At 42.6% G+C, this 17,449-nt stretch overlaps 1 protein-coding gene across 1 annotated transcript in view; it reads right to left on the minus strand.

Moving 5' to 3' along the window:
• LOC127449400 (ribonucleoprotein PTB-binding 2-like) overlaps positions 1 to 17,449 on the minus strand; it is a 120,715-nt gene that overhangs the window by 39,186 nt on the left and 64,080 nt on the right. Inside the window, exons 5-6 of the mRNA XM_051712807.1 lie at positions 3,824 to 3,944; positions 3,067 to 3,149 (exon numbers count right to left, since the gene is read on the minus strand). Of these exons, the coding sequence (XP_051568767.1) occupies positions 3,067 to 3,149; positions 3,824 to 3,944 (204 nt within the window). The remainder of the gene's footprint in view (positions 1 to 3,066; positions 3,150 to 3,823; positions 3,945 to 17,449) is intronic.

The raw sequence follows: 17,449 nt of genomic DNA on the forward strand, positions 1-17,449 counted from the left end.
GAGAGCATGAGAAGCGGGTGCTATCGCATTGACTGATTGACAGCGTATTGAACGAATTACAGCTAATTGGAGCCAATGTCTCCCCTCACATGACTTTTCGCCTATTTTCGGCAGCTACCCCTTCTCACATTCACCACACGCTTTATTTGCAGTGATATTGCCATGAGCTGAAGGGAGGCATAAGAGATGCAGCCTCCCTCTGAAACTTTATCCACCGGGTGTCGCTGTTTGACAGAGTGACTGCAGAAATATGGCCGCTACACACATTATATGAGCTCACATTTCATAATATTTTATTTAGTTTTATTTATGTACAGTTGTTTATTTTGCTCACCCAAATTTTTGAGGAGACACTGCCTCCCTTGCCTACTCGGAGGATTCGCCATTGCTCTAAACGAATAATAAATGTCTCTCCTTATTATTGTTGCACTATAAGCTTTTGTATCCATAAAGCGGATTCCACTTCACCTCTACATGTCCATCTTGAGAGAGAAAGGGAATATTCTATATAGAATAGTCTTAAAGGTAAGGTGTGTCCATTTTTCAATGTTTTAATACTTTCCTAAATCCCAGTTTATTATGCAGAGACAACTATAAGTAAGCCATTTGTAGACTGATTCTCTCCAATACTGTGAACACTGTGGCTCTGTGACACTACCAAAACATTGCTCTGTTTGTTTGAGCATTAAGGCCAGCCTGACATAGCAACATTTGCTCAACCAATGGTGTGAATTTGGGGCGGGACTATCTGTTTGTTTAATGAATGGAAGACAAGGAGAGTGTTCTGAGGGAAACCTATTTGTAAACAGTCAATATTTTTGCACTTCTGTTTAGTGCCGCAGAAATTACACACTTTAACTTTAATGTCCATTCATGTTTTTAATGTTCAGTGTGGGTGAATGTTTATTTTATTCAATTTTATATAAAAAAATGTTTTACACTTTACAATAAGGTTTCATTTAACATTAGTTAAAGGAATAGTTCACTCAAAAATGAAAATTCTCTCATTATTCACTTACCCTGATGCCATCCCAGTTGTGTATGTTTGTCTTTCTTCAGCAGAACACAAATTAAGATTTTTAGAAGAAGATAGAGCTCTGTCAGGTCCTTATAATGCAAGTACACAGGTGCCAGCACTTTGACAGTCCAAAAGTCACATTTAGGCAGCATAAAAGTAATCCATGCGACTCCAGTCGATCAATGAATGTCTTCTGAAGCAAATCGATAAGTTTGTGTAAAAAATAAATCGATAATTAAAATGTTAATAACTTTTAAAAAGCACTTCGTGACAGCAGCTGATGCATCACGTTGCTGTCGCGTAACATAAGCGCGTCTACAAGTTTACGTGATAATTCGGAAGCGTCGCTTATTTACAACAGAAGAAGGAACGTCATGCGAGAGTTTCAAACAGCATCAGAGCTCTGGACAAAAGTGTCGATTTAAAGTTAAAAACATTTTCTTACATAAACCTATCGATTAGCTTCAGAAGACATTCATTGATCGACTGGAGTCGCATGGATTACTTTTATGCTGCCTAAATCTGACTTTTGGACTGTCAAAGTCCTTGCATTATACTTGCATTATAAGGACCTGACAGAGCACTTCTTCTAAAAATCTTTATTTGTGTTCTGGGATGGCATCAGGGTAAGTGAATAATGAGAGAATTTTCATTTTGGGTGAACTATTCCTTTAATGCATTAGGCATCATGAACAAACAATGAACAATACATTTTTTTTACAGCATTTATTAATCTTTGTTAATGTTAGATCATAGTGCATTAACTAATGTTAACATATACAACTTTTGATTTAAAAAATGTATTAGTATATGTTGAGATTAACATTAAAGCTACTCTATGTAAGATTTTTTTGTTAGAAATGAACAAAATTTCATTAATGATCAAGTACACAATTCATCTTCCAAACCATGTATTTGCCATTCCCCGATTGACTATGGTAAGCCTATAATAATGATTTCTATTTTAGAGCTGTCAGGAAGGATTCGGCGGGAAATTGCATACTTCCATCAGTCATTTGTGCGTGTTTACGTCATGTCCGTAAATAAAGAAAAGAAGGTACGGAGCTACTACAGCGTGTGTATACAGTATGTGCAGTGATAGTTGTGGTAGTAGAAAGCTTGTAGCCACAACAAAGGAGCAACATTGACTATGGATTATTCAAAAAGGCAACCCTCTGGGGAATCACCCATTTTCAAAATAAAGAAATCGAGAACCGAGAAGAGTCTGGAAGCAACAGGGAAAGTGACAGAGCCTGTAATAAAATGCAAATCAAAAATAGGCTTGGCTTTTCAGAGTTGGCGACAACTCTAAGATCTGAAAGGATTTAAAACCGACACAGAGATGGCTTTTTCTTGCACGACAGATAAGATAATTTATTGGACCGACAGTTAACCAGGAAGCTTTCTTATCACAATAGTTCATTAGATAACGTTAGCCACTCTAATGTGGCACTTTATTATGGATTGTAATACTCCAGTTCTTGATTTCATTTTAGAGGAAGGACAGTAGAAAATTTTAACTTTATGCTGGTAACAATGCCAATCTCTAAGTCAGTTACTACATTGGCCTATTTGCCTGCTAGCTAAGTTATAATTCCACTGTTTGACCTTATCTGATATGACTAGCAATCGTTATGTCTAATGTCAGAGTTGCCTAACTTTTGTAACGTTATTTATTTTGAAACAGTTGTTTTCAATAAGTCAAAACAACAGTGGAAGATATGCTACTTACCTGCTCATAAGACATATTTTTTGGATATCTGTCTTTTTCTTTCATTATTTATTTATTTAAATAAATAAAGTTTTGATGTCATTAGTAACATTCGCTCTGATAAGATGCCCATGGTCACACCTTTACTCCTTTAAACCATCAGATTCATATGCACAGAAGACCAGAGCCAAAGCCCAGCTCATATAATTACCAAAACAATGTTTCATATGGTAACTTGGTTTTGATGGAGCAAGAAATACAATATCCAGTGTCCCAAATTATCCTCATCCAATGTAAAACAATCCAGCCAATAAAGTACTAAGTACCAATAGAGTACCTGCTGCGCTTTTCCCAACTGTAGTAGTGCTGTGGTCAGTGGTGGATGCAGGAAGGGGAGATTGTGTGGTCGACCAAACTTTCCTGGTGGGAAAACATTAGATAAACAAGGAGGAAACATACAGTAAGAGATTAAAATAATGTGGCAAAAAAAACAAAACAAATGAAAACAAGCCCTCAAAGGAAGAGAGATGGACAGCACGGAGTACATGTCCAATGTTGGCGGTCCATCATTTTCTCATTCCAAAATTCCAGTTTCAGCACTAATGGCAAGTTTCTCTGGAATAGGTAGAGAAGTTTAACATTTAATCATGTGCTATATTTAGTGTAAGTGTAATTGTGTGTTCGCTTTAAGCTCCGACCTCCACTTCTTCCTCAGCTCCTCAGCTCATTTATTCTTCCACTCAATGAAAAGTTCATTTTATTATATGATTAGGCTTTCATCAAGAGAAAAATCTGCTCAGAATCCACAGCGCTGCTGATCACCGTTCCGCAGTGAACACACACACACACACACACACACACACACACACACGCACACATGCAAACATGGGGGATATTTCATTTCAACTACAATACCCTCACAGGGCCCATTTATGATCAGACAGAAACACGCTGGTTCTGTTTGAAAAAAAAAAAAATACTTTTCAAAAGAATTACTCATGAATATTCAATAAAGTATTTGCCTAATGAGTAAAGAGACACTTAAGAGAGACAATGTGGGGGAGAGAGAGAGAGTGAGAGAGAGAGAGCATTACCTCCTCGTTTGCCAGTCAGGTAGGGTCTCATAAGGACATGGAGAGCAGCTGGATTGGTCATGCTGTTGAGGAGCTGGGCCAGATTGGGTTCAGGTAGCAAACCTTTCTTATTGCTCAACATCTATGTGATAAAGACAAAAAAGCAGTTAAAGCAATAAGCCAACAGAGGCCATACATTACTGTTATTTTACTATGGGTAAGGGGTGTTCATAGGCACAACGTGAAGCAGAGGCAAAAGTAATATGATAAAAGACACCAATGTTTAAAAAACAGTTACATTTTTTATTAATAATAACTGGAATTAACTGTTCTTCTGCCAAGTAAAGTAGTTCATTATTTGAACTGTAAAGTTTGTGGTTGCCAAGCAATGCAGCAACTTAATTTAGCATGTACACTCACGGGTGTGCATTTATTTAAGAAAAGCTTCAACGTGACTCATCCAATGGCAATTTAGAGTCTAAACTAGCCGTTTTATAATAATTATTTTATTATACATCAGTTAGTTCTGGTTCTCTATTCTGATTGGCCAAGAAGTATTCCAACAGTGCAGATCTTTCGGATAACAGCACTAGAACATTTCACTGTTTCTATCACTCCACTTGTCTATGTTTGTGGCATTCCAGACCACAGTATGTGAGCGATGCAGAGTGGAAACAGATTTGTGTGATTTAAGGCTAGGTCATACTTTATTTTTCCATGTGCCGTTCCGTCTTACATATAGTCGAATGCTCAGCCTTTGGAAGTATACTCTTTTGACTGCGACTCCATACGGACACATTTGATGATGCATGCACCGTATGACTGCTTTGTGATACTTTTAGCACAGTCATCGGAAGGCGCATTTGTCGGCGATGCACTAAGACACAGACTTTCCACGTGTCTAGAAAAACTAGGTTGCACATACTGTGCTGATGATGACATTTGTATCACACGCAATGTAAGTGAGACTTGCCAGCATGTGGAAAAATCTTAGCCCGGACCAAGTTGTCCGTTTTTTGGAAGTTGGAGCGTCAGTGTTTTCTCTTACTCCAGATCACTCTGAGCAGTGAGTTCCTCAATAGGGCAGTCAACAAAGCTGAGACACTAAATTTAAATTTTTAATTTTTTTATTACCAAAATTTTAAATATATTTTAAATAATTTTAGAATTTTAAAGACGTTATTTCCGTTAGGGGAAAAAAGCTAGAGGACATCAGTGATCAGCAGTTGTCAAGGTGCACTGTGTTATAATGTTTATTGCAAAGAACACACAGTACCTGGCTGTTAACAAATTTGCATTCCAAAAGCATAAAATTATAAAATCAAAAGATTTTGTCAATTTACATTCTCAAACCTTAAGTAAAAAATAGTAAAACAAGAAAAAAAAATGCTTTAATAGACAGTTCTGTATAATGGCTACTTTCACACGGCGGCTGAATGTGGCCCAAATCTGATTTTTTCACACACATGCGACACAGATCTGTTAATTGGATGGCCATGTGAACAGCCACAAGTGCATTGAATCTGACATTTTCAAATATGATCTGGGCCACTTTCAGATACGTATCTGATTTTATCCAATGTGCCTACAATGTGAACAGCCAGGTCAGATTTAATGTGATTTTTACATTAATCTAGCTCAAAATTTGTCATTAGCGCACTTGATTTCTGCCATATACATACACATATCTTTTCTAGTTAATTCAGTTCTCTTTTAAGGAAAGGAAAGAAAAAAAAAATTATAGGCTCAACATTTGGGTTCTATGATTCGTTTGGATTATGCGTAGTAAAATATACGCATGAAAAGATATAGAGATTTATGTACTGTAAATGCTCTATTCGCACAGAAAACACAAGTTTCTATATTTCTCAAACTGTATCAAAAAGTGAATGCAAGCAAGTCAGTGGAAATTTGAAATAATTTTCAATTATTAATTGAGTAATTACTTTTTACCTTACAAATATGTTATGCCGTTTTTCCTGCTGTGTTTTGCTCTTAAGTAATATTACACTTTTGAGCTTCGATGATAATTAACTTGCACCACATGAAGGGAAAATTAATTTATTTAAAAATAAGACAGTTTGTCTCCATTACTTTGACATATTATTGGATAGATACAGTAGATCTTAAGTGTCATATCCGCTTTAAAAAACAAGTAATTACATTTAAAATGCAATTTAATAAATTTCTTATATTACAGTGATGAACATGCCAGAGTTACGCATGCATGCTCATGCTCAGGGAGTGTTATACGCATGTGTCGGCTGTTCAGACCAGTATCTGATACGGGCTACATTTAAAATGTCAGGTGAACAACCATACAAAAATCTTCCAGCTGCGGTGTGAGTGTAGCCTATGCTCACTTGGTGTTGCACAGTATACTGTTGCCACAATACTAATGCTGTACTCAAGATTCGAAATACCAGTGGTACCACAGCGTTTTTCATGAATTGCAGTTGTATGTATGGTAATAATATTCCCAAATTGTAGTAGTATTTGGTTGCACTTCATTGTGAAGTGGCATTTTGTGGCTCAGACAGAACAGAACCTTGGGACCTTGAGACACGCTTTTCCTGACAGCATTTTAAAACACATTGCTGTGAGATTCTGTGAGATGCTGATAACAAAGGCAAGACACAATGGCCAAATCACTATCGCTGTGTGATATTGGTTAATTATTGTACATATATTTATGAATATCCTGAGTTCTCTTAAGAAGAGCCCTAAATGCTCTTGGTCCACAGAAACATACTCATCCAGTTTCCTCAACATTTTTGTCTTGTCAAATGTTTATCTGGGATGTTATTCCCTGGCTGTGAGTGAGCATGTGTATGTGTATTTGCTGGCATGGGGGACACGCTTGCAGACATGCAGAACTCTTGATTAGATCTCTGATGTCTGCTAGAGGTGTGGATTCATCCCAACCACACTCCAACTCCATCTGCTCACTACTATTCCCCCACCCACATAGACGAGTACTGCAAAAAGACCAGCTTAGCTCATAAATTTCCATGCTGTTCAATGCTTATTTATGTTGGTTTGGTGCTGGTGGACCAGCACTGTCACTGAAGGGAGTGGCTGTTGGAGAAAGGGATTGGTGAGACAGTTGGCTTATCACTCTTAGAGGATAGCAAAAGCAGGGGCAATCTTCCATCATGCCCCCCTGTATGGAGCTTCAGAGATGGATTAGCAGTGAGCTCTGTTTCTGATATGTGCTTCCAAAGTGCCATAAACTACAGCTCAAACATTCTGTTCTCTCTACCATTAAACAAATCTATGTTAATTGAATATACATATATTGACACAGAAACATCTGGTGGCTTATTGTGATTCATGTGAAGTACTGTAACTCTAATCAAATATAAACACCCTGAACAATCTCGATTCTAACTTGGATGACAAGAAATGAGGCCCATCAGAGGCAAAGCAAAGCCAGTCTGCCTCGCCTCTAATTGAATATGACTGATCCAACCAGTGGGCACGTATCATTTGACGGTTTAGCGTATGAGCTCCAACAGCACTGGCTAGAGAGTAGAGCCAGTAAAGACACCTGCTAGTCCCCAAGCAGTGCTAAATTTATATCGCTACACTCACACATGAAAGCAGAACCCTGTCAGGGGAAGGTCTGTGCCCTCACAGTCTGTGTGAGTGGTACAGTAGTTCAGAGTACAGTGATGCTTGTGGCTTGGAGGGGAGTACTTCCTGGGAAATGTCAGCTTGCATTTGCTCTATTTGGCATGATATTTTCTGAAGGAAAAAATGGGGAAGTAGATGGAGTGAGGGAGACAGTTGAGTGAGGAGGGGAGCATAAATCATTGCATTAAAGAATCAAAAGGAATTAAAATTACAGTATTGTGGCTTTTAGTCTAGGTCTATAAGTTTTGAGGAGAAGAAAGATAATGAACTCCTAAAAGATAATAATAATAATAATAATAATAATAATAATGCTGATTTAAATGTTACAGTCTTTCCTCTCCTGGAAAACAGACCAAGAATACTGATGACTTGCAGGGACATATCTGAATTTTGGTAAATAAAACTGCTCTCTAGAATGAGAATGTCCCTTATCCTTAAACAACCTGTCTATGACGAACAATAGTAAGTAGCAAATCATGGTTTTCCTGAACTGTGACATAAACGAAAGGCTATTGGCTATTAAAAAAGGTTAAGCCATTTAATATGTACCGTTTCAATAGGAAATACATCAACTCAGTAAAGGCAACTGTGTCCATCATTCATGTCATGGTGTCTTTAAAAATATTCCACCTGAACCAGATATTTTCCTTGCTGTGAATCAATTACATTTTTTAAGCTAATTAATTACACGTTACTGTGATTAATCGCGTTAATTCGCAATTAAATTGTGGTACATAATACATTATAACAAATATTTAAAAAAATCATCATATATAGGCTATATTTACTTTATAATTTTTGGTTAGTCATCATTTATTTAAATTATTTACAAATGTACATTCTTTTATTTTTTTTCAGATAGAGTTCCTTAGACACATTTTTACAGGTATTAATCTTTTATACAAGTATAAGTACATGGCATAAAATCAGTGGACATGTTGTACTTACAATCTGGACAAAATTTACTGGTGTTTTACAGTGGACTTTTTTTTAATAATAGGATAAAATGGGAAGATTCAATTTATATCAAACTATATTGGCAAGAGAAACTAAAGTGTACTTTGCCAATATATTATTAGACAATATCAGTGTTGTACTAAGTAATTAATTACTGTAATTAAATTACTTTTTCATTGAAAAAAGTAAAGTAAATGACTCTTAATTTTTTTAGTAATTTAATTACAGTTACTTCTGGTGTAATTGCATTAAATACTGTATAGACTCTAGGACAATTCTATATAAAACAATATATAATGATTGTTACATATATAATGATTGTTATATAAAGACGTTTAAAATAGAAATTTAACGTCTAATGTTAAAATGTATGTTTTCTAATTTAATGCAGCCCCCTTAAATTCTTTGGCCAGTCCATGAATAATTTATTTGATTTTATATGATTTATTTGAAAGAATTAAAAGAACAGTTTCATATCTATCCTTGTATTTTTCATCTAGTCAAGGTTGATCAGGGTTTTAGAAAGTAATTAGTAATAAGTAATGCAATTACTTTTCAGAAAGAATAATTAGTACAGTAATCTAATTACACTGTAGAAGATGTAATTAGTAGTTAGTAATTCATTACATTTTAGAGTAACTTACCCAACAATGGACACTATACATACAGATAAAACATACTGAATGCTGAAGTTTAATTTGCCGAGGTTTAAAATCTGAAAACTATTATTTCCTCTGGTTGCCGTTCAGTCTCTTCAGGTATACCTGCTGCAGCTTGCTGAACAGCCACATTTTTCTCAGTCTCTGTCAAGCACATGCTGAGTCTCTCTTGGGTGGTTTCGCTTTTCAGATGAAAGTCAGTGAGCGGTTTTGCATGATGCGAAGAGATACAGCACCTTAACCATATCTGTATGACTTTCTTTCTTATGCAGAACACAAATGAAGATTTTTAGAAGACTATTTCAGTTCTGTAGGTCCATACAATGCAAGTGAATGGGTGCCAAGATTGTGACGCTCCAAAATCCACATAAAGGGAGCATAAAAGTAATCTGTTTGACTCCAGTGGTTAACTCCTGTGTTCTGACACAATAAAACAGATAAAAAAACAGATCAAAATTTAAGAAATGTTTTTGTCATAAATTCTTCTCTCAGCCCAGTAGGGGGCGATATGCAAGAAGGATGTGAAACACCAAAAACCGAAGAAGGACAAAGTGAAGAAAAAAGGACTTAAATATTGACCTGTTTCTCACCCACACCTATCATATCACACCTGTCATCTAGATTACTTTTATGTAGCCCTTATATGGATTTTGGGGCTTAAAAATGTTGACACCCATTCACTTGCACTGCATGGACCTATAGAGCTGAGATATTCTACAAAAAATCTTCATTTGAGTTCAGCAGATGAAAGAAAGTCATACACATCTGGGAAGGCATGAAGGTGAGTAAATGATGACAGAATTTTCATTTTTGGGTGAACTAACTAAAGTTTTCATTCTTCACACAGTAAATGCGCTCCTGTGTTTATTATGCCCGGGGCATGCATCGCGTGCAATGAATAAGTGTGCACTGCTTCACATGATCAGTATCTGTGCGAGGATGCGCAGTTGAGTCAAGTGAGTACCTCCTGAAAATGTACATACAGTATATCAATGTTAGGAAAGTGGGGAAAGTGCCTGGGTTTGTTCCTGGCAGGCAGCAGATGCCCTAACCCAGGAACAACTTGGGACACCTTTCTCCTATAGCGTGAAGTTTCAGGAAGTTAAAAAAAAAAAAAAAAAATGGATACTGCAATGTGTGTAAATATATAAAATAATAATAAAAAAATGAAAATAAATGAATACATAACATCATGGTTACTTGTGTAACCTCCATTCCCTGATGGAGGGAACGAGATGTTGTGTCGATGTAGTGACACTAGGGGTCACTCTTGGGAGCCCGAGACACCTCTGGTCTTTGATACAAGGCCAATGAAAATTGGCGAGTGGTATTTGCATGCCACTCCCTCGGACATACGGGTATAAAAGGAGCTGGTATGCAACCACTCATTCAGGTTTTATGCTGAGGAGCCGATATAAGGTCCGGCCATTTCAGCGGGTAGTTCAGCGTTGTGGCAGGAGGGACACAACGTCTCGTTCCCTCCTTCAGGGAACAGAGGTTACACAAGTAACCATGACATTCCCTATCTGTCACTCACTCAACGTTTTGTCGATGTAGTGACACTAGGGGTCCCTATACGAAATGCCACAACTGGCTGAACTGTGTTACGTGAACTGGCGGTGTGTGGTGGGCAGACTGCTGTGTGCCTCATAGCCAGCACACCAGGTCGACACGTAACCTCCCCCAACATAGTTATGAGTGTCGAACGGCCCTTTTTGGGGACAAGTCGACTACCCAAAGATAGAGACAGGCTTAACCCAGTCATGGTCTCTTTTCCCCTTCTCTTTTTCCACTCCCTAAAAAAGAAGGGGGATTATCCAACTGGGCCACCAGGTCTAGTCGGGGGGTGTCCCTCCCAAGGGGAAGACACCGCGGAGACCACACCTCGCCCAAAGAGTGGGGGGGATATTTAAGTGGAAGAATATGTCACATGGTCTTTCCAACCATGTGGAGAGCCTTCAAGGTAGATCCTGCCCAATGGGGGAGGAGTTACTACAAACATGGAGACTGAGGCAGAGGAGTTTGCCACCAGGAAAACAAACTAGCGGAAGATATATATCGCATGGAGTCAGACTTACAGGGAACCGCCACATGCAGAGCACCTACCCCAGAACAGGGTTCTTAGTTAGCGCATGTACTGGGCCGGCAGCGAGTCTCTCCGAACACTCGACTGCCACAGGGCTCGGAGGAAGTCAACCAGGGAACAAAGTTTGTGAACACTACTGGGAATTAATGGCGCATGTCTTCAGCTCCAAGGGAGGTGGAAGGCGCTATGTGCAAGTGATACATCCAGCCGGCTATCCCGGGCTTATCCGCTTGTGTTGCGTGCCACTACCTGGGACAAAACCGGTTCCACCCGGAGTTTGTAGAACCTTACAAAGGTGTTGGGTGTTGCCCAGCCCGCTGCTCTGCAAATGTCTGTTAGAGAGGCACCTCTGGCCAGGGCCCAGGAAGCCGCTACACCTCTGGTAGAATGGGCTCGTAGCCCTACCGGGAGTGGCATGTTCTGGGTGAGATATGCCATAGTTATGGCGTCAATGAGCCAGTGGATGATCCTCTGCTTGGAGACAGCGCTTCCTTTCCGCTGTGCACCAAAGCAGACAAAGAGCTGCTCAGTGATTCTAAAGCTCTGCGTGCGATCCAAATAGATGTGTAAAGCACGCACTGGACACAGCAACGACAGGGCTGGGTCTGCCTCCTCCTGGGGCAGCGCTTGCAGGTTCACCACCTGATCCCTAAAAGGGGTGGTGGGAACCTTGGGCACATAGCCCGGTCGGGGTCTCAGGATCACGTGAGAGTAACCCGGACCGAACTCCAGGCACGTTTCGCCGACAGAGAACGCTTGCATGTCACCTAACTCTTGATGGAAGTGAGTGCAGTCAGGAGGGCAGTCTTCAAGGAGAGTGCCTTAAGCTCGGCTGACTGTAAAGGCTCAAAGGGGGCTCTCTGTAGACCCTGAAGAACTACGGAGAGATCCCATGAGGGAACGAGGCACGGTCTGGAGGGATTCAGCCTCCTGGCGCCTCTCAGGAACCTGATGATCAGGTTGTGCTTCTCTAAGGACTTACCGTCGACTGCATCGTGGTGTGCTGCTATGGCGGCAACGTACAACTTCAAGGTGGAAGGGGACAGCCTCCCTTCCAGCCTCTCCTGCAGGAAGGAAAGCACTGATCCGACTTAGCGAATAGACGCCACTTAAAGGCATACAGGCGCCTCGTAGAGGGGGCCCTAGCCTGAGTGATCGACTTGAAGTGCTGCTGACTCCGGAGGAGGAGACGGCGGGCGAGTTGTGACATACAACGAGAGCGCAGACCGCCTTGGCGGTTGACATATGCTACCGCTGCCGTGCTGTCTGCCCGAACTAACACGTGCTTGCCCTGGATCAACGGCCGGAACCTCCGCAGGGCGAGCAGAATTGCCAACAACTCAAGGCAGTTGATGTGCCAATGCAGTTGCGGGCCCGTCCAGAGGCCGGCGGCTGCGTGCCCGTTGCAAACAGCGCCCCAGCCCATTTTGGAGGCGTCTGTCGTGACCACGATGCACTTGGAGACCAGTTCTAGAGGAACACCTGCTCATAGAAATGAGAGGTCAGTCCAAGGGCTGAAAAGACGGTGACAGACCGACGTGATGGCCACGCGGTGTGTCCAGTGGCGCCATGCCCATCTCGGGACTCGAGTCTGGAGCCAGTGCTGAAGCGGCCTCATATGCATCAACCCGAGCGGGGTGGCCACCGCCGAGGATGCCATATGCCCCAGAAGCCTCTGAAAATGTTTCAGTGGAACCGCTGTTCCTTGTTTGAACACCTTCAAACAGGCCAGCACCGACTAGGCACGCTCGTTCGTAAGGTGCGCCGTCAAGGAGACTGAGTCCAACTCCAAACCGAGAAAAGAGATGCTCTGAACCGGTAGGAGCTTGCTCTTTTCCCAGTTGACCCGAAGCCCTAGTCGGCTGAGGTGTGAGAGCACCAGGTCCCTGTGTGCGCACAACACGTCTCGAGAGTGAGCTAGGATTAGTCAGTCATTGAGATAGTTGAGAATGCGAATGCCCACCTCCCTTAGCGGGGCAAGGGCAGCCTCTGCGATCTTCGTAAAGACGCGAGGAGACAGGGACAGGCTGAAAGGGAGGACTTTGTACTGATACGCCTGACCCTCGATCGCGAACCGCAGGAAGGGTCTGTGTCGAGGAAGGATCGAGATGTGGAAGTATGCATCCGTCAGGTCTACCGCCGCGAACCAATCTTGATGCCGGACGCTCACCAGAATGCGTTTTTGCATCAGCATCTTGAACGGGAGTCTGAGTAAAGCCCGGTTCAGTACTCGCAGGTCCAAGATTGGCTGCAACCCACCGTCTTTTTTCGGTACGATGAAGTAGGGGCTGTAAAACCCTTTCTTCATCTCGGCTGGAGGGACAGGTTCTATCGCGTCCTTCCGTAGGAGGGTAGCGATCTCCGCACGCAGGGTGGCGGCGTTTTCGCCCTTGACCAAGGTGAAGTGAATACCGCTGAATCTGGGCGGACGCATGGCGAACTGAATCGCGTAGCCGAGTCGGACAGTCCGGATCAGCCACCGCGATGGATTGGAAAGCACGAGCCACGCGTCCAAATTCCGCGCGAGGGGGACCAAGGGGACAATGTCGTCAGACGTACCAGCAGGTGGGGCCTCCTGCAAGAAAAATCCCGTGGACGGTAGTCGTGGTGACGACCATACGCACCGGGTATGTGACCCAGGGAGGAAGGAAGCCGCTCTTTTGCTGAACTGTTGGGTACCGCAGCCACTTGGGCGTGCGGCGAAATTAAACAAAAAGGCAACAAAAGATTTTCCACCCGGCCCTCCACCGGGGGATGGAGTGGTCTTTCTACCAGCTCCACATGAGTGGGTTCTCTCGTCCCTGGGTTGCCCGTCTCAGGGGCGCTTCGAGGACCTCCGTGGGTTCTTCGGCGCCGGCTGTGAGACGGGTGGCGTCGGCTTCCTGCAGTGGGCTGGGGCCAGGCTGAAGGGGCGGGCTGCGGCGGAGCCGGTGCAGTCACCGCAGGGGGACGCCCTTGGCGACAAGCAGACGGGGTGCGGGATCTTGAGCCGCGCCGGGGCAGGATGTGCCGGATTGCCTCCGTCTGCTACTTCACCATCGAAAACTGCTGGGCAAAGTCCTCGACGGTGTCGCCGAATAGGCCCGCCTGGGAAATGGAGGCAGCAAGGAACCGTGTCTTGTCGGCCTCGCCCATCTCGACCAGGTTGAGCCAAAGGTGGCGCTCCTGGACCACTAGTGTGGCCATCATCCGCCCGAGAGACGTGACCATGACCTTCGTCGCCGAGCGCAGTTCCTGCATCAAATCTGGGGCGGAACTACCCTCGTACAGTTCTTTCAGCGCCTTGGCTTGGTGGACCTGCAGGAGAGCCATGGCATGCAGGGCAGAGGCAGCTTGTCCAGCAGCACTGTAGGCTTTAGCCGTCAGGGATGACATGAGCCTACAGGGCTTGGACGGGAGCTTGGGGCGTCCCACACCAGGTGGCGGCACTCTGTGGGCATAGGTGCACCACGAGCGCGTTATCCACCAGGGGAATCGCCGTATAGCCCTTGGCCGCCCCGCCATCAAGGGTAGTGAGAGCGGGGGAACTGCGGAGTCGGGCCGGGCAGTGAAAGGTGCCTCCTACAACTTCATCAGCTCCTCATGCACTTCCGGGAAGAATGGCACTGGAGCGGGGCACGGCTGCTTTGAGCGGTGCCGCGAGCCCAGAAACCAATCATCAAGCCGCGAGGGTTCAGGGGAGAGCGGAGGGTTCCACTCTAGCCCGACGCTCGTGGCCACCCAGGAAAGCATGTCCGTCATTTCAGCATCGGCCTGTGACTGGGCGATCGTCCCCGAAGGGGGAAGCCCAGCTGAGGCTTCTGCGTCCAACTGGACAAGCCCGCTCTCCGATGCTGCGCTCGAGAGCTCATCATCTTCGCGGGCTCCGAACAAGAAGCCAGACTCGCCGTGAGACGAGCCGGCGAACTCATCCTGAAGCCCGATTGGGGCAGACGAGCGTGCTGGGGAATGGAAGGTCCGCGGGGGGATACCCGGCAGAGACGATCCCATTGGGGTCTCCAAATCGCCCCCGGTGCTAGCCGCGCTGGCCTCATACACGTAGGTAGAAGGACCGAGGCGGGGAGCCGCTGGGGTGGCTTGCTTTCTTACAAAAGCAAGCCGCGACCGCAACGTTGCCATGGTCATGTTCTCGCAGTGAGAACATGAACCATTCACAAAAGCTGCCTCCGTGTGGGTCACGCCCAGACACGAAAGACAGCGATCATGACCATCCGAAGTTGAGAGATAACGACCGCAACCAGGAATAACACACAATCGGAAAGACATCTTTGAAAAGACGCATCTTTAAAAAGACGTTCCGTGTGTGCGCTCTTTTAGAGAAATATATACTCTTTTAGAGGGGAATAAGGCTGTTTCAGAAAATATACTCTCTAGTTTTTCTGCCGAAGCGCTCAGGGGTGTTCTCTGCAGTGCACCAGTGCAGAGGAGGGAGAAGCCACTGAAATGCGCCGTCAGATCCAGCAGAGGTGAATGAACAATAATATTCAGCTCAATGAGCATGACCGTTCGGCTCCGCAGAGAAAATCTGAATGAGTGGTTGCATACCAGCTCCTTTTATACCCGTATGTCCGGGGGAGTGGCATACAAATACCACTCGCCAATTTTCATTGGCCTTTTATTAAAGACCAGAGGTGTCTCGGGCTCCCAAGAGTGACCCCTAATGTCACTACATCGACACAACGTCGAGTGAGTGACAGATAGGGAACAAAGATTAATGTTCACATGTTGCATGCTGCCACAATGTACTGTATCTTACAACAAAAATAAGTACCAAATTGAAAATGAGATAAAGAGGAACACCATTTAAGGTATTTTTGGACAAAAAAAAATCGATGTACTAACAAAACATAAGTGCGAACCATTATCTGAGACATGAAAGACCATGACAGTGTATGTGTGTGTGTGTTTGTGTGTGAGCGTGGGCTGTATTCATTTGTTCCTTTCTTTAAAGAAATTAAAATAGGTCTGTGAGAATGTTGCATCGACAAACTCACTCGCATGTCTTTTAAATCTGTGGTTCTCAACTGGTGGGTCACGACCCAAACTGGGTTGCAGGTCTGTTCTGAGAGAGCCAGCAGGGAAAAACAATGCTAAATGCAAATAATAAAATGCAAATAAAGCTAACCACATCATAAAGCATGATTAGGATTACAAAATAAATAGGCATTCAACTTTTAAAGAGAGAGAGAAAATGCTTCTTATATCTTTTGCTGGTAATGTCAAAGAGATCAAATGTATAATAAAAATAAAAATAATTTTGTTGCACATTCATCTGTTACTTGGTAGAAGATAGCCAACTTACACTGATGCCAACAGTGACAGGTTGCGTGGAATGCAATCATTCTCGAAAACCATGAACAAAACTACAGAAGGTAAAAGACAACATGACCCAGACTACATTTTACACATGGAACTGGAATAAACGTGGTTTGTGCTGTAAATTATCACCAACCGAGAGAATGCAAATGCTCAAACTACTGTATAACAACATGCCTGTTGAGTTTTCTGAAAGTTTTTCATGAAAATATGATTACCATTAATAAATAAAAAAATATATGCACCTTTTCAATGTTTAAAATTAAAGACACCCATGAAATCAAAATGTGAGTTTTTTTTTTTTTTTTTTTTTTTTACCTTTGATGCCATCTATATGCTACTGTACTCCTAAATGCTGATCAAATACATTTTTAGCAGACATACACATTTTATATTTAGAAAATTTTAGAAAAGGGATGTACCTATGTGGAATTTCAGTGCCGAAACTGATAACCAATAATTCACAGCTCATTGTGGTCGATTCTGATAACCGATATTATAAAAAAAAGTTTTAATTTTTAATCCTTAACTTGGAACGGCTAGCTAATTTATAAAAAGCTTCTCATTTGAAAAATAGGTGTCATTTAAAAGCTTTGAATTTGGACTTGCTGCTATTTAAGGTTTGATGGATGTAACACGAACAAGAAATGTGCCTATATTACAGATGTATGCTGTGTCGGCACTTTAAGGAAATTTTTGTTTACTTTTGTAAATTTTTTTATACTATGTTGGGTCACCACTTATTGTCCAATTTATGTCCTTAAGCAAAACCAGTTGAGAACCACAGTGCTAGATTACATCAGTTAATCTTCAACACTACTGACAGTCTGTGTGTAATGCTAATGTGTTTTAAGACAGGCTGCTGGTTTATGTGGATCTGTCCAGCAGTGTTTAAATAACCCTGTGGTTTATTTCAGGCCTCGGAACTGTAACAGAGAGCTGGAGATTTCTGAAACAGCAGGGTTCCTATGAATACTGTAATTAAACTGCCAC

Source organism: Myxocyprinus asiaticus, chromosome 12 (genome assembly GCF_019703515.2).
Source record: "Myxocyprinus asiaticus isolate MX2 ecotype Aquarium Trade chromosome 12, UBuf_Myxa_2, whole genome shotgun sequence".
Lineage (NCBI taxonomy): Eukaryota > Metazoa > Chordata > Actinopteri > Cypriniformes > Catostomidae > Myxocyprinus > Myxocyprinus asiaticus.